General features: G+C 38.6%; 1 protein-coding gene across 1 annotated transcript in view; it reads left to right on the top strand.

Moving 5' to 3' along the window:
• Positions 1-23,177, top strand: part of LOC136871712 (pyruvate dehydrogenase phosphatase regulatory subunit, mitochondrial) — a 108,699-nt gene that overhangs the window by 55,075 nt on the left and 30,447 nt on the right. Inside the window, exons 11-13 of the mRNA XM_067145234.2 lie at positions 2,527-2,666; positions 3,618-3,766; positions 18,296-18,617. Coding sequence (XP_067001335.2) covers positions 2,527-2,666; positions 3,618-3,766; positions 18,296-18,617 — 611 coding nt within the window. The remainder of the gene's footprint in view (positions 1-2,526; positions 2,667-3,617; positions 3,767-18,295; positions 18,618-23,177) is intronic.

Here is a 23,177-nt window from a genome sequence, read left to right as displayed (position 1 = left end):
CTGCCGTTGACCACACTTGGTTCCTCCGCCTTTAGGGGCAATTTCTTACCCCTTGGACAATAGAGTGCCCAGACCTACACCCGTTCATCCACTCTCAAGGAGACTGTTGGCATCTGGTGTAGGGGATCGCCTTATACCGGGAGATATTCGGTCGCCTTTTACGACAAGCAGAGGTTACCGTGGGTGAATTCTAACCCCCAGACCACACCTTACAAAAGTGAACTGTAGAGTAGACACTATCAATAAAATATTCTACAATATGAATTTTGATTAGTAGTATCCTTCAGAATACGACGTAGCACATGTACATTATTCTTACATGAAGCCGGTTCCTCATAGAAAGAATCCCGCGATGTCATTATCATACTATCTCCTTTAATAGGCTTATCAGGATTATTGTAAGACCAATGAATATATTGCAAGACCAATGAATACGAAGACCTTTCATACCTTTAACGAAATTATCGCAGATAGGACAGTTTTATTAATTCGCACGATGGACAGAACCACGAGTCAGCAGCGCTAGTAAGAACTTAAACTTCCACATCAGAGATGCCAGCGTAAACTCCGTGAATCCTCAAATGACATACCTCACATAGAAGTAATTCAATGAATATAACGTCACCTTATTTCCCACACAGATGTCAGGCAATACACACAATAACAAAGAATAACTTAAACATTGAATATCATACTGGAAATACACGACGCATGAATACTAACAAAATATGGCTACCGTTCCTTAGTTGGTGTAAAGGTCACCTAGGTGGTGTTAACTAATATAATATACTTTTCGAAAAGGTCAAGGAGAAATTTTACAATCAACGACAAACAAGAAACTATAACAAGATGGCTGCCGTCTTGTACATAACTAAACTTAATAATTTAGTGGAAATATTATATTAAAAAGAAATCAGCCACGGAAGACAACACTATCACGTATGGAACACACACTAACAAACTTTGTAGTCAGTCGATGAATACCAAACAAAGCACCATTTGGTTGATTTCAATACAGAAATTGCGTGTCTCAAATCTCGCCACCGTCCTCTGTTTTCGAACCACTATCATTTGATTAAAAATGAACCTATGTTAAAAAAAGTTAAAATAATGTCTAGAATGAGGGCAGTTGAAATGTCATTAAATGTCGTTAATTGAGGTTTAAAAAAAATCGCTTATGGTTCAGAAGGCGAAAATGCCATCAGAGGGGGATGGATGATTCAAGAAAATCTACTCTGAAAGGCAGCTGTTGGTTGCAAAACAAGCTACAAAGAATGTTTTGTGACAGAACTAACTGTTAATGTGCAAATTTGATGGTGTAATATGAAATGCTTTTGAATAGATTGCTCTCGGAAAGGGCAAAGGTTGTGTCATTATCGAGAAGGTAAAAGGATACTTTGGATTCGACTTGAAAATTTTCTAAGGGGCGGCAGGGGGGATATTAGTGATAACCCACTTCAAAGGTTGGCACCTCTGCCATGTTTATATTACTGGTTCTGCTGTATCCTGATTTTACATGCATTTGAAGCCTATTCAGAACTAAACCACTTTCACATTTGGAAACTTCTGTGGTAGGTGTATTCTCTGCAGCAAGAGTAGACCAGCGTATTTATCTACCATTGACTGTTAGCCCTGAATAATAGATTCTTCATCACAGCTGTTCAAATTTCTTGGTGAGTTAGTCTTGATATGGTTAGACCAAATGCCTGGCACAAATTGTAAGATTAAACACCACTGTAAACTCTGGAGTATGAAGAATATGATATTGACTAATTCTTATTTATTTGCAGAGTGAATGGCTGTGTGGTTTGAGTTACATAGTTGTCAACTTCTAGTCAGGAGATAGTGCATTCGAATCCCACTGTCGGCAGCCCTGAAGATGGTTTTCCATGATTTCCTATTTTCACACCAGACGAATGCTGGGGGGCTGTACCTTAATTAAAGGCCACAGTTGCTTCCCTCCCACTCCTAGCCTTTTGCTATTCTATCGGCTTCATAATACCTGCCTGTGTTGGTGAGACGTAATGCAATTTTTAAATTTTTTTTTCGTGATATCTGAAACCAATCTCTTCAGTTTGGACTCTGTTATAAAGTAAAGCAAATTGTAAAAACTGATTTGTATCAAAACCAATATTTATATTTGTTGTCTAGGGAGTTTCAATGTATGAGGCATTTTTAGCAAACATGGCATCAGAGTTGTGCTGGGCATGCCTCAAACTTCGGTAATATTTTCCTTTTTCTTGACGATCCTTCCTGATCAACCCTCTCTCTTTGGACCTGGCTGTATTAAGATATTCCAAGCCTTGGGTGCCTTTCATTGATTCACCTATCTAATGCAAAACCTATTTTCTTCCCCTCTGTGGGGGAAAAATGTCAATATTTACAGGGTCCTCTTACTTCACTTAAGGGACAGCTATGATGTTTTTATTGTTATTATTTAATCAATTTAAAAATGTTCCCTTCCTTTTCTGCCTATGAAGTACAACATTGAACCTGTAATATGTGTTCTTTCGTAACTTCTTACAGCAGGTGATCCTTTACCTCAAATTCCATCTGGAAGTTTCCGCAAGCCTGAGTTTTTTGACTTCATGAAAGAAGAGTACTTGGCATGTCGAGAAGCTGTTGGAATAATTGATATGTCATCTTTTTCCAAACTTGAAATTAAGGTATGAAATGATACAGTATTTCACAATTTAATGCATAGAATGATTAGATGATGAACTCAATGACAGATCATTGTTGGAAGAGGAAACAATAGAAGGAGGAAACAAGGACAAAACATGAAAATGTGGAAGGACAAAAATCAATCCTCCATATCTTTATACACTGCCATCTTCAGATATATTAGCGGTCTCTTTTTGACTACTTTTAACACATTAGCTGCCAAGCCATTTTGGCTTCTCTCTCCTTCAATGATGCTAAATTAATTATAACTCAGTATGTTTGTATTTCTTCTTTTGCCATGTCTGTATATTGCTTATGAAACATAAATTAGGCAAAATTTAAAAAAAAAAAAAAGGGGTTGGTTGTTACGGGTATGTAAAATTGACCTGCTGACCTGATCGGGCAGTGCTCATTTAGATAGATCATTTGCTACCACAAGTACAAAATTTCAAAGACATTTCGTAATTTTCCACTTATAAATTATGCATGTATCTTTTATTACAGGCCATAAAAATGAATACAAGTTATCTTGTGTAAGTTTGAAGTTAAAATATCTTGCATTATCATTTATTTTATTCAATTTGTTAATGTCAATTTGGTTACTGTTCTGGAAGTGTTGTAAAATGTCTTGCCGACCCCATCGGGCAATTGTATTCTGTCACTGACATTGGCCAAAGTCTCTCTTGCCATCATAGGTTATATAACCTCCACTAGACTGCGCTCGGTCAATGCAGAAGATACAGTCGGAATCACAACCGGCCACCACTAGCCCAATCGGACTGGCAGGAATCTTTCCATTAACCTAGGGTGTCTGTCTTGTCGGACCCTCATGGCAGCTAACGTGTTAAGATACACTTACCGGTTCTTAGAAGGTGAATGAAATAGTATACTAGTCAAACTATTCAAAAATTCATAGTGAGTTCAAGAATTTTTTATTTTCTGCAATGTTTCAGTCTGCTGGTACAGAGGTAATTGACTATCTCCAGCAGTTGTGCTCTAATGATGTCAACATTCCTGTGGGTGGTATTTCACATACTGGTATGCAGAATGAACGTGGAGGATATGAGAATGACTGTATGCTGGTTCGAACAACAGATAACAGGTACATTTTATGAGCATTTAAGAACTCTATAAACAGTTTAAAGAAATCGCTCTTGAGTTGTCTATTCAGGTCTTCATTACTAAAAAATTATTATTATTATTATTATTATTATTTCGTCGCCATAAGACCTATCTGAGTCGGTGCGACGTAAAGCCCGTAGCAAAAAAAAAAAAATTGTTATTATAATAATATAAATAAATTATAATTTTTGAATAATAGTAAAAATATATAAAATGGTGTGGGTTCCTGCAGTCACTTCCTTGTTTTTAAACCAGGGACAACAGTTGAGTGGCTCTAGTAAGTGGTCCTGAGAGTTGGGATATCAATTGCTATGGAATAGGAGTGGGCATCTCAGACATACTCAAAGTCGTGTCCCTCCTTGTGCGAATGTGGCTATGACTACCCAATGCACAGGTGGTGGTCCCTAATGAGTGAAAATTCTCTGGACTATGTGTAGATATGACAAGCATCCTACTTAACAGATATTTGCTGAGCATGCTCAGAATGTTTAATTAAATTAATATTATTGGGTTTAAGGCCCACTAACTATATTTTAACGGTTTTTGGAGACACCGAGGTGCCAGAATTTTGTCCTACAGGAGTTTTTATGTGCCAGTAGATCTACCGACACGAGACTGTCATATTTGAGCACCTTCAAATACCACTGGACTGAGCCAGTTGGGGTCAGAAGGCCAGTGCCTCAACCGTCTGAACCACTCAGCCCAGCGCTCAGAAGGTTTCTAGCAAGCCTCAGACCTGCTGGATGGAGTGAGGGAGTCTTTCTTCCATTTGACAAGCCGGGGACTCCTTGGAAACAACTTGGTGGATGAAATAGAATTGGATGGAATGCTGTAATGGAATGGGTTTATTGATGAAAGTACCAATGAAAGTTAGGTTATATGTACAGTATAAATGAAAACGGTCTCTCTTGTAGTATATAAGTCATGTATCATAGGTTAGGTTACATTTATTGGTTGTAAAGAACCCTTAATGTATTCAAAGTAATTCAGGGAACTTCTGGTTATATGTATATTACTCAAGGGAAGGTAGGTTAAGGTTACAAAATGTTTATCGGTTATAATTGACCGTGTTTTCCAAGTTGCTCAGGACAGCACCAAGTGTGTGTGGGTTAGTATAAATGAGCTCTGGAATCTTCATGTACGAGGGATGGGTAGTATAAATTTCTAGATCGGAGGTTCTCAAACTATTATGTGATTTTACCCTCACTCATAGCTAAAAGTTCAATGTACCCCCACCAAAAAATACTGTGCCTAAATGATAGGTTTAAAAAATATGATACCTGGCTATTTATTAAGGCATTTTTTAAATTGATTATAAATCATTCTTTTAAATGAAAAAACCTACAACCTGCTTTCCAGTCATTGACCAGGTCAGGGATGTAATGAATGAATCAGATATAGGCTATTATTACGATGGGGTCGCCACTCCCAAAGTGATTTACATTGATGAGTGATAGAGTGGAGAGTGTTGCTGGAATGAAAGATGACAGGGAAAACCGGAGTACCCGGAGAAAAACTTGTCTCGCCTCTGCTTTGTCCAGCATAAATCTCACATGGAGTGACCGGGATTTGAACCACGGTATCCAGTGGTGAGAGACCGACGCGCTGCCATCTGAGCCACGGAGGCTCATCATTCTTTTAACACATTCACGCCCATCATCTGAGCGGCTATTTAAAGGGCTGGCCCAGCTATTCCAGCTGTTAGTGGCAGAGCAAACAACAACAGATTCTTTTCACAATAAGTTCTAAACTGAACAAGATATGGAAACAAATTTTTCTACATACCTTAATGAAGTCGTCTAGTATCTCTGTAGGGTGTGGTAGTTAATGTCAGACTTTCCTGGGGGAATGAGAACACTAATATCCGAAATATCCGAAAAATAGTGTGTTTCACTAATAATTTTATTTTAGAACCACACTTTGCACCTTCTTCAGGGGAACTTGTCTATATTTGATGGTGGAAACTTTAAGAGAATATACTCTTTTCTCTTCGCATCTAACCTAAATGATGGATCCTTGGCCGGTGCCCTTTTTGGTGGCAAAATTGCAGGACGTTGATTGTCTATATTTGATGGTGGAAACTTTAAGAGAATATACTCTTTTCTCTTCGCATCTAACCTAAATGATGGATCCTTGGCCGGTGCCCTTTTTGGCGGCAAAATTGCAGGACGTTGACTTGGAGCTGATGACGTAGATGGAGCTGAGATGTCGGAGAGAGGTGGCTGTACTTGTATGTCGGGTTCACTTTTTACCCCGTTTGAGAATTGCCTGGTGTTCCTTTAGATATTTTGGTACACCCCTATTCGACCGTATTGTTCCACATACGCCAGTGTTCTGTTCTCGTAATTGTTTCGCTAGTCCAACGCTATTCGTAATAATTGTCCATATAGACAGTATACACCTGGCCAAGATAATTTTCAAGCTGTCGTAAAACTGTGCTTTGTAAATTCGCATCACTTGCATCATTTATATTGCTCCTACGCCATGGTTATACTTCAGAACGTGATTATACACACGCTTGTGCAATCACAAACCAGCTACGCAGCTAGTTGTGCGAGCGCTAGGCTACCTTCAGAAACAAAACAAAAAAAGTGCATTGGGAGGGAAAATCGCCATGGCCATGTGGTTTTCGGTGAGTAGAAATATTCATAAGGGTATTACTTTCATCTCTCTCGCACATGTTTGTGACCAAAATAGATCCCAGCTGCGTAGGAACAGCTCGAGTTCAAGGTTGCGCTTATCCGGTCTAACTCGGATACGGTCCACAGCATGGTCACGCGCTATAGGCATTAACTCGGATACGGGCGTGAATGTGTTAAATACATATCCTAAATAACGTGAGATTGTGAAGTTAAATACATTTTTATGACACATCACTAGAAATTTACTAGTTTGTGTCTGTATCAAGTACACTGAGTGGCCAAAAGTCACGGCAAGGGCTGTCCCATGAGAAAATGTGCCATGTGTGACTCCTAAGCGTTGCCGCTAGCTGCGGCGTTGCTGAGCAGTCTGTTACAGACACAAGTGTCATGTGGATGGCAACACGTCACGAGTTAATCAACTTTGAACATGGGATGATCACTGGTGCACCGCGCATGGGTCATAGCATTGCGGAGATTACACGCAAATTTGAGTTTCCGAGGTCAACAGTATCAAGGGTATCAATATCGCAGAGAGAATGTTATCACCTGCATAAACTGCCACACGGAAAGACCACAGGTGTGTACCGAACGGACATTACATCGCCTCTGCAGAACCATACACGGCACTCGACGGGCTACTGTGAGTCAGATCACCGCCCAGTTGAATGTTGGGAATGAGGAACCCATTTCTACCAGGACTGTAACGTGGCAACTGTACCGCGTAGGCTTCACCAGCCGACAACCAACTCTTGTCCCTTTGCTGACACCTCGACACAGAGTTCAAGGACGTGCATGGACCCATGAACATCGGCAATGGATCATGGAACAGTAGCAGCGTGTGGTATGGTCCCAGGGGGGCTCATTCCCAACTCCCGCGCTTTGCTTCGCACGTAACATCGCCTCATACTGACGTCACATGGAAGGCACGTCGGCAGCTGTTGCGGTGAACGATAAGGAACCCCTTTTCATATTGCGATTCGCAGAGTCGTAACATTTTCCTTATTTTTTCGATTGTGGTGTTAAACGTGAGTGATTCTAAATATGTATTGTGAGAATGGCTGCGCAGTTATTTTCCAGGCGCACAGCTCTGGCAGTGTGGTATACTTCAAACAAGGAAGTTGAAAGTAACTTCGAGCTAGTCATTGACACCTTTGACGTGTTGAACTCCAGGGTGCCAGAATATGAAAAGATTCCCGTTAGAAGTGATTATGGCTTAAACTTAAGGAGTGAGGAAAATACTCTGAAGTGCTTTCTGAAGGAGATTACACAACTGAGAGTTGGTAAACTGAAAACTTTACTTAGTTTCAGAAGTGGTTCGTAATTTCTATAAACAATCTCTCGGGACTTTTTGAAGACATGAACAATGCAAGTATGTCTTATATTGTAACTGCCAAATTAAACCAAGTATGCTTGGAGAATTTGTTTTCACATGTCCGTAACCTAGGAGCGTTTCACAGCAATCCACCCCCTTTTTGATGTTCGTAACAGAATTCAACTTCTGTTACAGGTAGTAATGAAATCCCTCTCTCCAGTAGTGTGTCAGTGGAAGCTGAAAATAATCCATCGCTGAGTGATACGGGCAGTTTTCATCCTCACGCTGATAATGAAGATGATTTCTTGAACTTCATAAGCAATGAATTTTGCATAGATGTTGTTGAGGGGCCCTTAACAATTTGATCCATAGATGAACTGGAAGAAATGTCGGTTTTGTTAAGGATGGAAAACTTGTGCCAGGACTTTGAAATTGATGATGTAAACCAGGATGCAAGTAAATATCTTGCAGCCTACTTGGCATTCAAATGTTGCTCTGTAGATGACAGCTTGGGTAATTAATGGCGTTAGGTCTCCGGAGAAGCCTGGTGCAGGTCTATAGGCGACCTGCGCATCTGTGAAGATGGGGCCCTACCTAAGATGAATTCTAATGTTGAAGATGGTACAAACACCCATCGCCCGAGCCATAGTAGGAACTAACTTATGAAAGTTAAAATCCTCGACCTGGCCGGGAATTGAACCCGAAACATCGTGGACCATTTAGCCATGGAGCTGGACACAGCTTGGGTGATAAAGGTGAAATGTTTGCTTTGCTACAGGAAGTGCCTCACGACTGGTTATCAGTCATTTCAAAGGGAGTCGTTACTTGTCCAATCGAAGAATGGCATATGGTTTTCCATGGTTTCCCATTTTCACACCAGGCAAATGCTGGGGCTTACCTTATCTAAGGCCACGGCCGCTTCCTTCCCACTCCTAGACCTTTCCTGTCCCTTCATCCAAGGCCAACTAGATATACAGGCCATAAGGCTCCCCCTCCACTTCGGGCGTTACGTCACACTAGTCGCCAGCCGCTTCACTTCTCGCCAGTGACTTATAAGCTGATCTGAACTTCGCAGCAGTGAGGCTATCGATGGTGTTGAATGATTTAAACGTGTGTGAACATTGTGAATTATGGCCACGTCGTGTTGTATACCTGGTTGTAGAATAAACTACAGTTCAAAACAGCCTAATATTTCAGTGTTTAAATTTCCTACTGGCGTGTTTTGGAAACAAAAGTGGATCATAGTTATCCATTGAACCGAATTCATCCCTTCAGCAAGCTCAGTTGTGTGCATAAAACACTTCGACGAAGTTTCGTAATTAGGGACGATTCCGTTAAAAGACCTAATGAGTCTCTTTTAACTGTAAAACCTAACCATTTAAAACTCTCAAACGATGCTATTCCTAAGTTTTAAAATGTGCCTGCCTATCTGTATAAAAAATCTTCCAACAACGAGCAAAAATCCTATTCAAAGACAAGAAGAAATTGAAAAACGGGAAGAGGAAGGAAAGAAAGAAAGCTGAGGAAGAATATGACAGGATCAAGGACTTCGACGACGTTCAGGGTAATTTCAGTATTAAACGCAAATTAGATTTGGACAAAGTTTCCGTCAACTTTAACAGCCAAAGTCTGTATTTTCAAAATGTATGTGACTGAGGAAAATATTCCGAAAATTGGTATTCCTTAACATTAAACGAGGCTCTTGATTTTAAATCCATTAAACATGATATTTTCATGAGTTATAACCCTGATATACGTGCATTAGGTGATGGGGGCAAGATATTAAAATGGTTAAATTAGAAAAGTATTTATAACTTCCTGTTTAGACCTGCTCGTAACTCAAAAGTGACTGTCCACGACAAAATAGAATCTGTACACAAAATAATCGATGAAATTGAAAGTGAAGTTAATGAGTGTATCATTACTGATTTTTTTTTTTTTTTAAGGAACAGTTAAATATAGCCTTTGCAAAGAAAGTATCTTACTCCTGTATTCTAATAACATGTTTCACTTCAATATTTTTCGCATTTCCTGGGGCGTAAACGAAGATAAGACAGTCAACGTTTCTTACAATGCCCCACTTGGTTATTCACAGTCTTTTACTGCAAAACTAGGCACGGGAAATTCGGGTATTGATGATTCACATTGGAATTACTTGAAAAAAGAAACTAAAATTGTTAAAGGAGCATGAAATATTTTGTAACTTGTTGAATGGAGTCTACATAAAACGTGAGCTGAACTATAAAGGAGGAAAGGTTTTATTTTTGTTTTTGCCAGTGGCTTTACGTCGCACCGACACAGATAGGTCTTATGGCAACGATGGGATAGGAGAGGCATAACAGCTGGAGGGAAGCGGCCGTGGCCTTAATTAAGGTACAGCCCCAGCATTTGCCTGGTGTGAAAATGGGGAAACTACGGAAAACCTTCTTCAGGGCTGCCGACAGTGGGATTCGAACCCACTATCTCCTGATGCACGTTCACAGCCGCACGCCCCTAACCGCACGGCCAGATCGCCCGCTAGGAGGAAAGGTAGAGGGAGTTGCTTTTAGTAGTAAAAGCGGAGAAAATAACACTACATTAGCTACAACTGCACAAACTTTTATGTTGTCATCCAGTCTTTAAAAAAATAAAGACGTTGTTGATTTGTTTCCATGTAAGAACCTAATGTGACATTTCTTAGAAGAACTAACTTTGCAAGTCTTTAAAGTATTAACAGATAGTCCTATAGCTTATAAGGTAGCATGCATAATTTCTAATAATAACAGGAAAATGTTTGAAAAGCTGTGCAAAAGCAATTTACAAACCACTTTTCAAAATCCATTTGACGAAACACACACACACAAAAAATTGTTTGATACTGGTCATTTATTTAAAATCTTAATAAATAACTGGCTTAATCAAGCTGAAAACTTATCCTGACTTTGACAACTCTGAGTCAGACAAAAAAATGTCTGAGTCTATCTAGTGCGGCCTTGGCTTGCTCCTGCCCTGTTACCAAAAGGTGTTGTACCAGACTCTTTTAGAGCTACAAAACGTAAACCTGTATACTAATGTTTTTACATGAGGATTCTCAGAGAAAAATTCTGACTTCGCTTGTCAACAATGTTCTGGAAAACGAAATTGTTTAAACATGCTGTGATTAAATAAATAGTTTTAAACATTTCGTTGACAGATGTATATACATCTTTTGTAATATATTATTGAATAACAATAGAAAAGTTACCGTAGATAAACTCATCGCTGAGAAGAAGAAATCCTCAGGAAAATAAAAATGTACAAACTGAAACCTTAGGAATTCTTAGGTAAGTTTTAAGTTGCAGCTTAATTTCTAAGAAAGGTTTCAGACTTTTGTTGTGAATTGCCATCATGCATTTTCCTAGTAACATTAAAACTTTTTGTATACGTATTATGCGTTCTAATCTTTTAAAGGTACCGTGTTGAGTTACAAGTGGCAGATGTCATCATAATTTTACGTAAAGAAATGTACATGTACTGCCCTTCCAGTTTTCTCCCCGCATAAAACTCGTGTAGTATACAAGCCTAAGTGAAGCCACAATTGAAGTAGTGTTCAATTTTATCGTTAAGGTTGAATAAATGAACAATATCATGGTGAAAGTGAGAGCGGGCCCTACACTGCCATGCTGAACGCCAGCCACTAGCGTGACGTCACGGTCCGAGCCTTGTGGCCTGTCTATCTAGTGCGGCCTTGCTTCATCGCCATAAGACTTATCTGTGTCGGTGCGACGTAAAGCCAATAGCAAAAAGAAGAGGAAGAAGAAGAAGAATGGCGTCACAAACTTACGCAGTTTGAGGTACTGTTTGGTAGTTTTCATGGGCTTTATACAGTATTTATAAATGTGAAAGAGTGATGCAGATTTTAACTTATATTTCCCGAACTTGATGAGAATATTACAGTAGAACCTCGATAATTCGAAATCGGTTAATTCAAAATCCCGCCTAATTCGAAGAAGCTCTCGTTCCCGGAAACATGAGATGCAGTTTTGCATGTTATTTCAATTGTTTAATTCGAAATACGGATAATTCGTAATTCGAAGTACAATGTCGGCCCCATTACCGAAATTCAGACTTTTAATTCGAAACTGCCTTTACATTTAAAAACAATAGTACGTTACAGAGTAATTTCAACTCGAAATTTATCCGCTGCGCATCATAATAGAACGCGCGTTCCGAAACGTGGAGGGGTAGCTTTCCGCATTTACACTCACTTCGGTGGGTCTACAGTGCGCTTCATGATTGCTAAGTTGAATGAAATCGGAATTCTTTTGTATTCAACCTTTTAAGGAACGCCGTAATATCACGCAACAGGCAGTGTGCGGGAAAACAGAATCCGCGAACACTGGCGATACCAACAGTTGACGAAAAAACGTGGCTCATATAATAAATTCGTACGCACCGAACAATATTTTCATTGCCGGTGAAACTGCATTGCTTTATTTTAATGCGAGCCCAAACGGTCTTATGGTTTTAAAGGAGAAATTGCCAGCCGGGAAATCGTACAAGGGTGAGGGATGGGGGTCATAGTAGTGCACATGGATACGAGATACTTTATCGCCTCGCCATAGGAGAATTCGATAAGCTACAATATTTTAAGGGCGTCGGGCACTTTCCATGCCAGTACAAAGCATCTAAAAATGCAAACAGTACAGAAATCCAATAAATAATGCATTTGCACACGGGAACCGGCATAATTTATCCTCGTCTTTGAATTGTGCGATTTTTTTCTTTCGTTGCGTGAGGTTATGTATGTCAGTGATTTATCCAAGTGCATTATTTGAACATTGTAAATGCACCTTGTTGGATACATTTCGGAAATCGTTTTTTCCATGGCATTTGAAAGGTTTAAACTGAGAATCGAGGTGATTGCATGTATTAATGGGTCTTAGAATACTTTGTGACGCTGCAAGTGTTTACATTTCTGAAGTGCGAGAATAAGTGCCATGGCGGGAAATCGTCCGGCGATAGTCATAGGAAAGTCGATTTTAAGAGCATCGGTTACTTTCTGTGTAAATACAAGGCATCTAAAATGCATACTGTATAGTAATCCAATTAATAAAGCACTTGCACATGGGAGCCAGCATAAATTTCTCCTCGTCTTTGAATCTTTTTTTTCTTTCTTTCGATGCGTGAGGTTATGTTTACCAGTGAGATATCCTAGTGCATTATTTGAATACTGTAATTGCACCTTCTTGAATACATTTAGGAAATAGTTCTTTTTTCATGGCATTTGAAAGGTATAAACTGTGAATCAAGGTTAACTGCATGCTATAACGGGCCTTAGAATATTCTGTAACGCGGCAAGGGTTGGTACTTCTGAATTGCGAATTGGCGGTTAATTCGAAATCACGTAATTCGAAGTCCGATTTTTGAGTCCCAACGACTTCGAATTAACGAGGTTTTACTGTATCTCTCTGTACATCAGAACTAGGACTTTAATTAGAATAGTCATACGTCACCAAAAGAAATATAAAAAAAGATACTATGAAAAGTATTTTCAGCAAAGAAGTGTCGACTGTGGGCAGCTTCATCTTCTTCAGCAACTTCCTAAGTTTTCAAAATATGAGTTCTAAAGAGAATTAAAGCAACAACTATTCCAGTGTTTTTATGTATGTATTGAACTTACAGTCGGCTTTTAAGATGTAATTACTCAGTTTCTTCTATTATTTATCTACAGTATCATTTGATTGATTGCAGGAGGTATGTAAAGTAGAATATTAATTTAATAAGGGCAGCCATTTAGTTATTTATTAAAAATTGAACTTATTTTTTCTAAATTACAAACGTTTATGCTGCATGCAGGCAAATGCAGGCGCGCACTCCTAGCCCTCCAGCCTACGTTTCGCGCAGTCGACCAATGAGAGCACTGTGAGTGGGAATCAATCAATCAATACTGATCTGCATTTAGGGCAGTTGCCCAGGTGGCAGATTCCCTATTTGTTGTTTTCCTAGCCTTTTCCTAAATGATTTCAAAGAAATTGGAAATTTATTGAACATTTCTCTTGGTAAGTTATTCCAATCCCTAACTCCCCTTCCTATAAATGAATATTTGCCCCAGTTTGTCCTCTTGAATTCCAACTTTATCTTCATATTGTGATCTTTCCTACTTTTATAAACGCCATTCAAACTTATTCGTCTACTAATGTCATTCCACGCCATCTCTCCGCTGACAGCCCGGAACATACCACTTAGTCGAGCAGCTCTTCTTCTTTCTCTCAATTCTTCCCAACCCAAACATTGCAACATTTTTGTAACGCTACTCTTTTGTCGGAAATCGCCCAGAACAAATCAAGCTGCTTTTCTTTGGATTTTTTCCAGTTCTTGAATCAGGTAATCCTGGTGAGGGTCCCATACACTGGAACCATACTCTAGTTGGGGTCTTACCAGAGACTTGTATGCCCTCTCCTTTACATCCTTACTACAACCTCTAAACACCCTCATAACCATGTGCAGAGATCTGTACCCTTTATTTACAATCCCATTTATGTGATTACCCCAATGAAGATCTTTCCTTATATTAACACCTAGATACTTACAATGGCCTACCTAATATACTCTACTTACCTCGGTACGGTCCAATGAATCCCGTTCTAGTTGTATCGAGCTGATGGGTGCGTGAGAATGTGGCGTATGCCCCATAAAGCTATGGATCCTGGGTGTCAACAAGGTTGTGTCCAGGCGGGAGGTGGCTCGGTTCTGGCCTGGGCGGCGTTCTCGTGGTCACAATTAAGCGCCATTATCTGGCTGCAGGGAGCGCTGACAGGTGCACGTCATGTGGACATTATTTCAGACCATCTGAATCTATTTCTGGCCCTAGAGTACCCTGATGGAGATGCCTTATTTCAAAAGGACAATACGCCATGTCACTGCTTTGTGGTAGCACGCAGGTTGTTGGAGGAGCACTCCAGTGAAGTTACGACCATGGATTGGCCCTCCAAATCCCCCGATCTTAATCCAGTCGAGCATTTATGGGATGCTGTCGATGCTGGTGTACGCTCCATGAACCCCACACCAACTACACAAGACCAGTTGTGTGTAGCAGTGCAAGATGCATGGGTGCAGATCCCTCCAGAACGATCCCAACACCTTGTAGAGTCGATGCCTGGCCATGTTGCTGCCATTTTGAGGGCTTGCAGAAGAGCAACTCTTTATTAACATCACATTCATTCCATGATGTTTGGCCACTAAATGTATACTACAATAATAATAAAGTAACACAGGACAACCACCTTGTGTGAGCGTTTCACAAAACGCTAGATTTTAGCCTCGATATCAAATAAATAAGGATCAAAAATTTTCTGTCTTAATTCTGGAATTCAGACATTGCGAACCATCAGAATTTCAATGGGATGGGTGTGTCTACATGACATGACACAGTCCAGGTGAAACGTTCAAGCGAAGCGTGGCTCCATATATACATATTTATCTTTTTTTCCCCCTTATATACTTCCATATATAATTTTCTTAGTTTTTTGTGTGAAGGCTGCTTGCGTACCTCCACTAAAAGTCTCAGGTGCACCCCTATGGGTACGTATACCACAGTTTGAGAACCACTGTTCTAGATGTGGTAGATATCTGTAGGTTATGTGCCACGGTAACAAACTTGTTTCATGACAATTCTAGAACAGGAACTTACCAGAACTTTCCATTGTTATTACAGAATCTTCTAGGTATCTTGTAGTAATATTAGTTGTAAGAAAACAGGATTATCTATAATCATAGAATGGGGGATGCAATTCAGTTAGTGATGTAGTTCAACTGTTTTGATACCACAACATTAGCAGATTAATCATGATCTAATGTGTATTTCTGGCAGTGAGTTGTTTGAGGAGAGTTATGGAATTGTGGTGTTGATACTGCTTCAGCAGATCAATCATGGTTTAGTAGAGTGATGTGTTGATAGTCCGTGTGTTACTGCTGACACCGTGACTGCAGGTCTTTCGTAAACTACTGTATATGTTATCTATGGTTGGTTCAGGGAGTGAGTTTTAAGTTGTGACCATCAGTTGTTGATGTAGCAACTGCTTCGATTGTAAGTTATTGTGTATATTTTTCAAGTGTTAGCTTATTGTATTTGTGTTGAGTGAATATATATGTGTAGTCAGTGATAGTAGTGGTGTTATTATATTTAGCTACAACACTGTAGCTTCGTCAATACTTCCACACCAGGACTGATTATCTAAAATTATTTTGTCCTTTAAAACACAGTCATTCAATCAATCAATCAATCAATCAATCAATCAATCAATCAATCAATCAATCAATCAATCAATCAATCAATCAATCAATCAATCAATCAATCAGTCACTCATTGACTTCCACACGTGCTAGGTGGACTACTGTTAGTCCAGATGTTCCAATCCTTTATGTGGGGTTGTAACAACAACAGCAGCAATTTGTGTACATAGGGATTTTACAAGATGAGCACTGCTATTCTCTTATCAGCTGACTCCCTCCTCTCCTCACCACTACCAGCAGGCAGTGCAACAACATCCCCTCTCAACCTTACATTGCTCCAATCCTCTCTAGTTATAGCAGACTTACCGTATTTACTTGTGTATTAGAGACACTCCCCGCCCTGGCTTTTTGGGACACACACAAAAAAAGAAACAATCTGCAAACAAGAAACCCCCCTCCCCTAACGTAATTTGTCAGTGAAGAACAAGGATTCCGCTTCGATGCAGCTCCGATGACATCACACAAATTCGTGAACAGTTTTGTCCGTACGACCTACACAATGAAAACACACGTCAAAGTCATGTGGTACATCTGTGTTTCATAGTTAAAAAATGTCGCCTCCGCAGCGTAGGCCTACGCCAGCTCTGATGACATTGTACAAATAGGTGAACAGTTTTGTGTCCGACCTATGCAGTTAAAGCGCGCATCACTTATGCTGTATGTCTGTTTTTTGTAGCTAAGAATGTCCGCCAGCGCAATGGTTAGCACAGTTATCTGCCGTTCTTAGGGACCTGAGTTTGATTCCCGGTACCGTACTGCCAGAGATTTTAAGAACAGCAGGAACGTTGATAGGCGGTAAAAATGGTACACGCAACTCCCCTCCATTGGGCGCTGCACCACCTCAGCATGAAGAACTCTAGTTAAGAAATATTTACAGTTGTTGCTATTAATATAGCACATGAGATCATTAACAAAGTGATCGTTTCATATTTTGTAACTCAGGTCAATATAGCCTACGTAATCTTTGGAGAGAAGTACATTTAAAACAATGATAAAAACAATCCAGTCATAACGATTATTTTACTCGCCAGTGTACCTTAATAATAATAACGAAAAACGGGCAAGTGGTGCGAAATGGACAGAAGAATATCATGCTAAACACAGTGAGCTAATGAAGACGATGTGGATCAAGCTAAAAACAAACAAATGCCAGAATGTAAAGTGAGACTTATCGTTGTCCCTAGTTGGCTGAAGAATAAAAATAAAAATTGGGCTGATAGGAAATCAAGAAATCCTTTGTATAATTGACTAGAGCAGTCTAATGTAGGCCATAAAATGTAAAATAAATAAATATACACCAAGTGGGAATAACAGAGACCATCTCCACAAACCATTTGCGAATAGATCCTTACTGTTTGGACTCTATAGTCGGGAACAAAACTATTTTTTAAGTTGCAAAAAGATGGGATCTCGAATACTAGTGATTGCCGTGAAGATGACAACATTTGGAATGACGACACGCCGGTAACAGGGAAGTTGGCGGCACAAGACGACGATAATTCAAATGAAAGCAATGATCACGTTTACTGTGTGGTAGGCCTACTGCTTAACTGACAGACACAAATGACTGCCACTACATTCTTTTGTATTAATATTGCATAATACGATACTCTTATCCCTTTTCTCTATGGGCTAGAGTATGAAGCGAGACAAATCTTTGTAGCTAGTTTTTACGACTGCATACCCTTCCTTACGTCAACTTCATCAGAGGAGTTAATGAGATAAAACGAATTACGTGATATAAGAGTAACTAAAACCGACTATATTTACTTTATATGTAGGCCTAAAAGTCACATGCTCGCCATTTATTCTTTTTACCTTTAGAAATACTGCCTTCCAACAAAAATAGCCAGTAAAACTCAGAATAAATTTATTTGTTAAAGAATAGTATCGAATGTTAACATGTACAATTTATAGCCTAGAAGTCATGTGTTCACTGCACAAAATTTGAGGCTATTGCATATTGGACTCCTCCTTACGTTTTTTGGCTCTAAATGTGGGGGGGGGGGGGTCTATTACACGAGTAAATACGTTAGTTTGCTGCTGCTGCTGCTGCTGCTGCCTGAAGAGTTAAAAAGATAGACATTCTGATTTTAAATTTAAAAGCAGACAATTTATTTGCATATGTTGCTTAGAATTCTCTCTTCTCACCTCTTAGATGGACATACCTTCTTTCAATTACACCCTGTATATTCTTACACTTACCTGTTTCTTTTCTAAAAAAGAAAACCACTGACAGAACAATAACACTCTCAGTCCTTTAAATTTGATTGTAATATTCTTCATATATTATCATTTTTAGCTACTTTATGGTATCTCCTACTAGTCAACAGACCAGAATCTTTGAGTGGATGCAGCGTCACCTTCCCACAGATGGTAGTGTTGTACTAAATGATGTTACATCCATGTACACTGTCATCAATGTTGTTGGACCCAAGTCTCGAGAACTAATGTCAGAATTATCAAATTCTGACATGTACTTGCATCCTTTTACATACAAGAAAGTCAACGTGGGTTATGCTTCAGATGTGATGGTGATGTCCTTCACCCACACAGGAGAACCTGGCTACTGCTTGTACGTGCCATCAGAATATGCTCTACACGTGTATGATCGCCTGATGACTGTAAGTAAATGTTTAGTTTCTGTTTGATTTTATAAGATAGAATAAGAATCTCTAAAATGTACCATGAGAGTCTCCGTGGCTCAGGCGGCAGCGCGCCTGCCTCTCACCACCGAGTTCTCTGGTTCAAATCTCGGTCACTCCATCTGAGATTTATACTGGACAAAGCGGAGGCGGGACAGGTTTTTATCCGGGTACTCTGGTTTTCCCTGTCATCTTTCATTCCAATAACACTCTCCAATATCGTTTTATTTCATCTGTCATTCATTAATCATTGCCCCTAGCAGCCTCTGTGGATCAGTGGTCGAATGTCGGCCTCCGGATCCCAAGATAGCGGGTTCAAACCCGGCAGAGGTAGTCGGATTTTTGAAGGGCGGAAAAAAGTCCATTCGACACTCCATGTTGTACGATGTTGGCATGTAAAAGATCTCTGGTGACACATTTGGTGTTTACCCGACAAAATTAATTAAATCTCAGCCATAGACGCCCAAGAGAGTTTCGGTGTACTCGGTCTGCCATCTAGTGGGCCTAGAGTGAAACGAAACATCGAAATTGACGAGCAGACAGCCGACTGTTCTAAGAATTCTATAGGAACACAATTACTCGATTATATTGAATTGTATTATATTTATCTATATACTTACTTTTCCGCAACCAAGGAAAATAACTGGATCGTCAAGCTATTCTCCATTTTACTTTGGCGTTTGAAACCACAGTGCCTGATATTGAATGTGTCGCGCTGATCACCGGGAGCTGGCTAGATGCTTCAATGAATCTGCTCGTCTTCAACTCCTACACGAATATGGACCTTCGTATGTGTTCGATTATGTGACTTTATGCCTGACAGTGTTTAAATAACTGGCTTTGAACAGTTCTCCGCTATTCGTAGTCATTGTGGGACTTTGCCTAACGCTGCGTGTGCCTTGCTGCCGCTAAGAGAATTGCGCACTGTTTTGCTTTTGAATGACTTGTATTTTACTTCTTCTAAGTTTTACAGTGTCTACCCCCGTTCATTTCCTTTTCATATTGCCTCTTCTACTGATCCTATGCATTGTTTTCCATTTCTTAATCGGCTGATGATGACCTGGACTAGGGTCGAAACCGGTACCATTTCTAATTATTATTAAATGAGAATGTAATTCACTACATTTCTTATTCTTTGGTATTGAATAGGTGGAATCTCCTTATCAATTATCTCAATTTTAATTCAGACAGCCAGATGGCATCAAATTGAAATGTCTGCACCCGGTAGCTGAGGCCATATGATGATGATGATGATTATTATTATTATTATTATTATTATCATCATCATCACCATCATCATCGCCCCAGAGGAGTGCGACAGGCTTCGGCAGCCGGCACAATTCCTATCCTTGCCGCTAGATGGGGGCTTCATTCATTCCATTCCTGACCCGGTTGAATGACTGGAAACAGGCTGTGGATTTTCATGTAATAGGATTGCTGCGATGAAACTATTTCTTGAAACATTTGTTTCCTTTGAGTATTCAGTAATACCAGCTGTCCATGTGGCCTGCCTCTCACCCAGAAGCCCTGGGTTTGATTCCCAGCCAGACCAGGAGGGATTTATACCTGGATCAGAGGGCTAGTTTTTAGGTCCTTTCAGCCTACATGAGAACAATTGAAAGTTGATATTGCACCGTACGGGGTACATTATTCGTATTGTGCCTTTTCCCTCACTGCCTCAAATACTCCGGCTAATAATCTGATATAAAATGTTGGATGGACAAATAAATATAATCATCTCCTAAAAATTCAGGACGACACGCAGGTAAGAATAAAATAATTACACCAACTTAGGTCTGCGACCAAATCATATTACAATCATCTGTATCTGCAAAAAAAAAAAAAATCACTTGTATATTCCATCCCATCCAACATGTGCATTCATTTATCTACACCGATATTGGCTTATTTCGGTGAATAACACATGAGAACCAAATTTTGTTATCAAATCATGTATTCGTTCGCTGCACAATACCTTTCAGGGATACTCATTTCAATTAACCTTTTTTTATCGTGGACTCAATCCATCCGCAAAACCAATTCCAATTAATTGTAGCTAACAATAAAATAAATCTTTGACTTTATCTATTGATTATTTATAAGTACTCCATCTAATATCTCTTCCGATAATGAATTGAATAAATAACAAGAATTCCGGTTAAAATCCTTATCTCCTATTTTATTGAAAGTTCATTGTACTTGGAATGAAGTATAATTACAATTACATATTCAGTTACACTCTTAGGAATTCCAATTCCAAATTGAAATACAATTCAATATTTTCTTATCATATAAAAAAAAATCGTCGACATTAACATTACAATCTCGTTTCAATATTTTTGAAATATTAATAATTCATCGAAATATTATTGAAACCTTATAAAATATCCCCTAAACATTGTCGAGGTGTCGTTGGAATGGTTGAAATACCTTGGAATATCGGTGAAATAATGTTTAGATATTCCTTAAAAATTGTTGAAAAGTCATTGAAATGACTGAAGCACCTTGGAATATCGGCGAAATAATGTTTAAATATCCCTTAAATATTGTTGAAAAGTCATTGAAATGACTGAAGCACCTTGGAATATCGGCGAAATAATGTTTAGATATTCCTTAAAAATTGTTGAAAAGTCATTGAAATGACTGAAGCACCTTGGAATATCGGCAAAATAATGTTTAGATATTCCTTAAAAATTGTTGAAAAGTCATTGAAATGACTGAAGCACCTTGGAATATCGGCAAAATAATATTTAAATATTCCTTAAAAATTGTTGAAAAGTCATTGAAATGACTGAAGCACCTTGGAATATCGGCGAAATAATGTTTAGATATTCCTTAAAAATTGTTGAAAAGTCATTGAAATGACTGAAGCACCTTGGAATATCGGCGAAATAATGTTTAAATATTCCTTAAAAATTGTTGAAAAGTCATTGAAATGACTGAAGCACCATGGAATATCGGCGAAATAATGTTTAGATATTTCTTAAATATTGTTGAAAAGTCATTGAAATGACTGAAGCACCTTGGAATATCGGCGAAATAATGTTTAAATATTCCTTAAAAATTGTTGAAAAGTCATTGAAATGACTGAAGCACCTTGGAATATCGGCGAAATAATGTTTAGATATTCCTTAAAAATTGTTGAAAAGTCATTGAAATGACTGAAGCACCATGGAATATCGGCGAAATAATGTTTAGATATTCCTTAAAAATTGTTGAAAAGTCATTGAAATGACTGAAGCACCTTGGAATATCGGTGAAATAATGTTTAGATATTCCTTAAAAATTGTTGAAAAGTCATTGAAATGACTGAAGCACCTTGGAATATTGGCGAAATAATGTTTAAATATTCCTAAAATATTATTGAAAAGTCATTGAAATGACTGAAGCACCTTGGAATATCGGCGAAATAATGTTTAGATATTCCTTAAAAATTGTTGAAAAGTCATTGAAATGACTGAAGCACCTTGGAATATCGGCGAAATAATGTTTAGATATTCCTTAAAAATTGTTGAAAAGTCATTGAAATGACTGAAGCACCTTGGAATATCGGCGAAATAATGTTTAAATATTCCTTAAAAATTGTTGAAAAGTCATTGAAATGACTGAAGCACCTTGGAATATCGGCGAAATAATGTTTAGATATTCCTTAAAAATTGTTGAAAAGTCATTGAAATGACTGAAGCACCATGGAATATCGGCGAAATAATGTTTAGATATTCCTTAAAAATTGTTGAAAAGTCATTGAAATGACTGAAGCACCTTGGAATATCGGTGAAATAATGTTTAGATATTCCTTAAAAATTGTTGAAAAGTCATTGAAATGACTGAAGCACCTTGGAATATCGGCGAAATAATGTTTAAATATTCCTTAAAAATTGTTGAAAAGTCATTGAAATGACTGAAGCACCTTGGAATATCGGCGAAATAATGTTTAGATATTCCTTAAATATTGTTGAAAAGTCATTGAAATGACTGAAGCACCTTGGAATATCGGCGAAATAATGTTTAAATATTCCTTAAAAATTGTTGAAAAGTCATTGAAATGACTGAAGCACCTTGGAATATCGGCGAAATAATGTTTAAATATTCCTTAAAAATTGTTGAAAAGTCATTGAAATGACTGAAGCACCATGGAATATCGGCGAAATAATGTTTAGATATTCCTTAAAAATTGTTGAAAAGTCATTGAAATGACTGAAGCACCTTGGAATATCGGTGAAATAATGTTTAGATATTCCTTAAAAATTGTTGAAAAGTCATTGAAATGACTGAAGCACCTTGGAATATTGGCGAAATAATGTTTAAATATTCCTAAAATATTATTGAAAAGTCATTGAAATGACTGAAGCACCTTGGAATATCGGCGAAATAATGTTTAGATATTCCTTAAAAATTGTTGAAAAGTCATTGAAATGACTGAAGCACCTTGGAATATCGGCGAAATAATGTTTAAATATTCCTTAAAAATTGTTGAAAAGTCATTGAAATGACTGAAGCACCTTGGAATATCGGCGAAATAATGTTTAGATATTCCTT

Source organism: Anabrus simplex, chromosome 4 (genome assembly GCF_040414725.1).
Source record: "Anabrus simplex isolate iqAnaSimp1 chromosome 4, ASM4041472v1, whole genome shotgun sequence".
Taxonomy (NCBI): domain Eukaryota; kingdom Metazoa; phylum Arthropoda; class Insecta; order Orthoptera; family Tettigoniidae; genus Anabrus; species Anabrus simplex.
The sequence above is the reverse complement of the archived record's forward strand: the minus strand, read 5'-3'. Positions and strand labels throughout refer to the sequence as shown.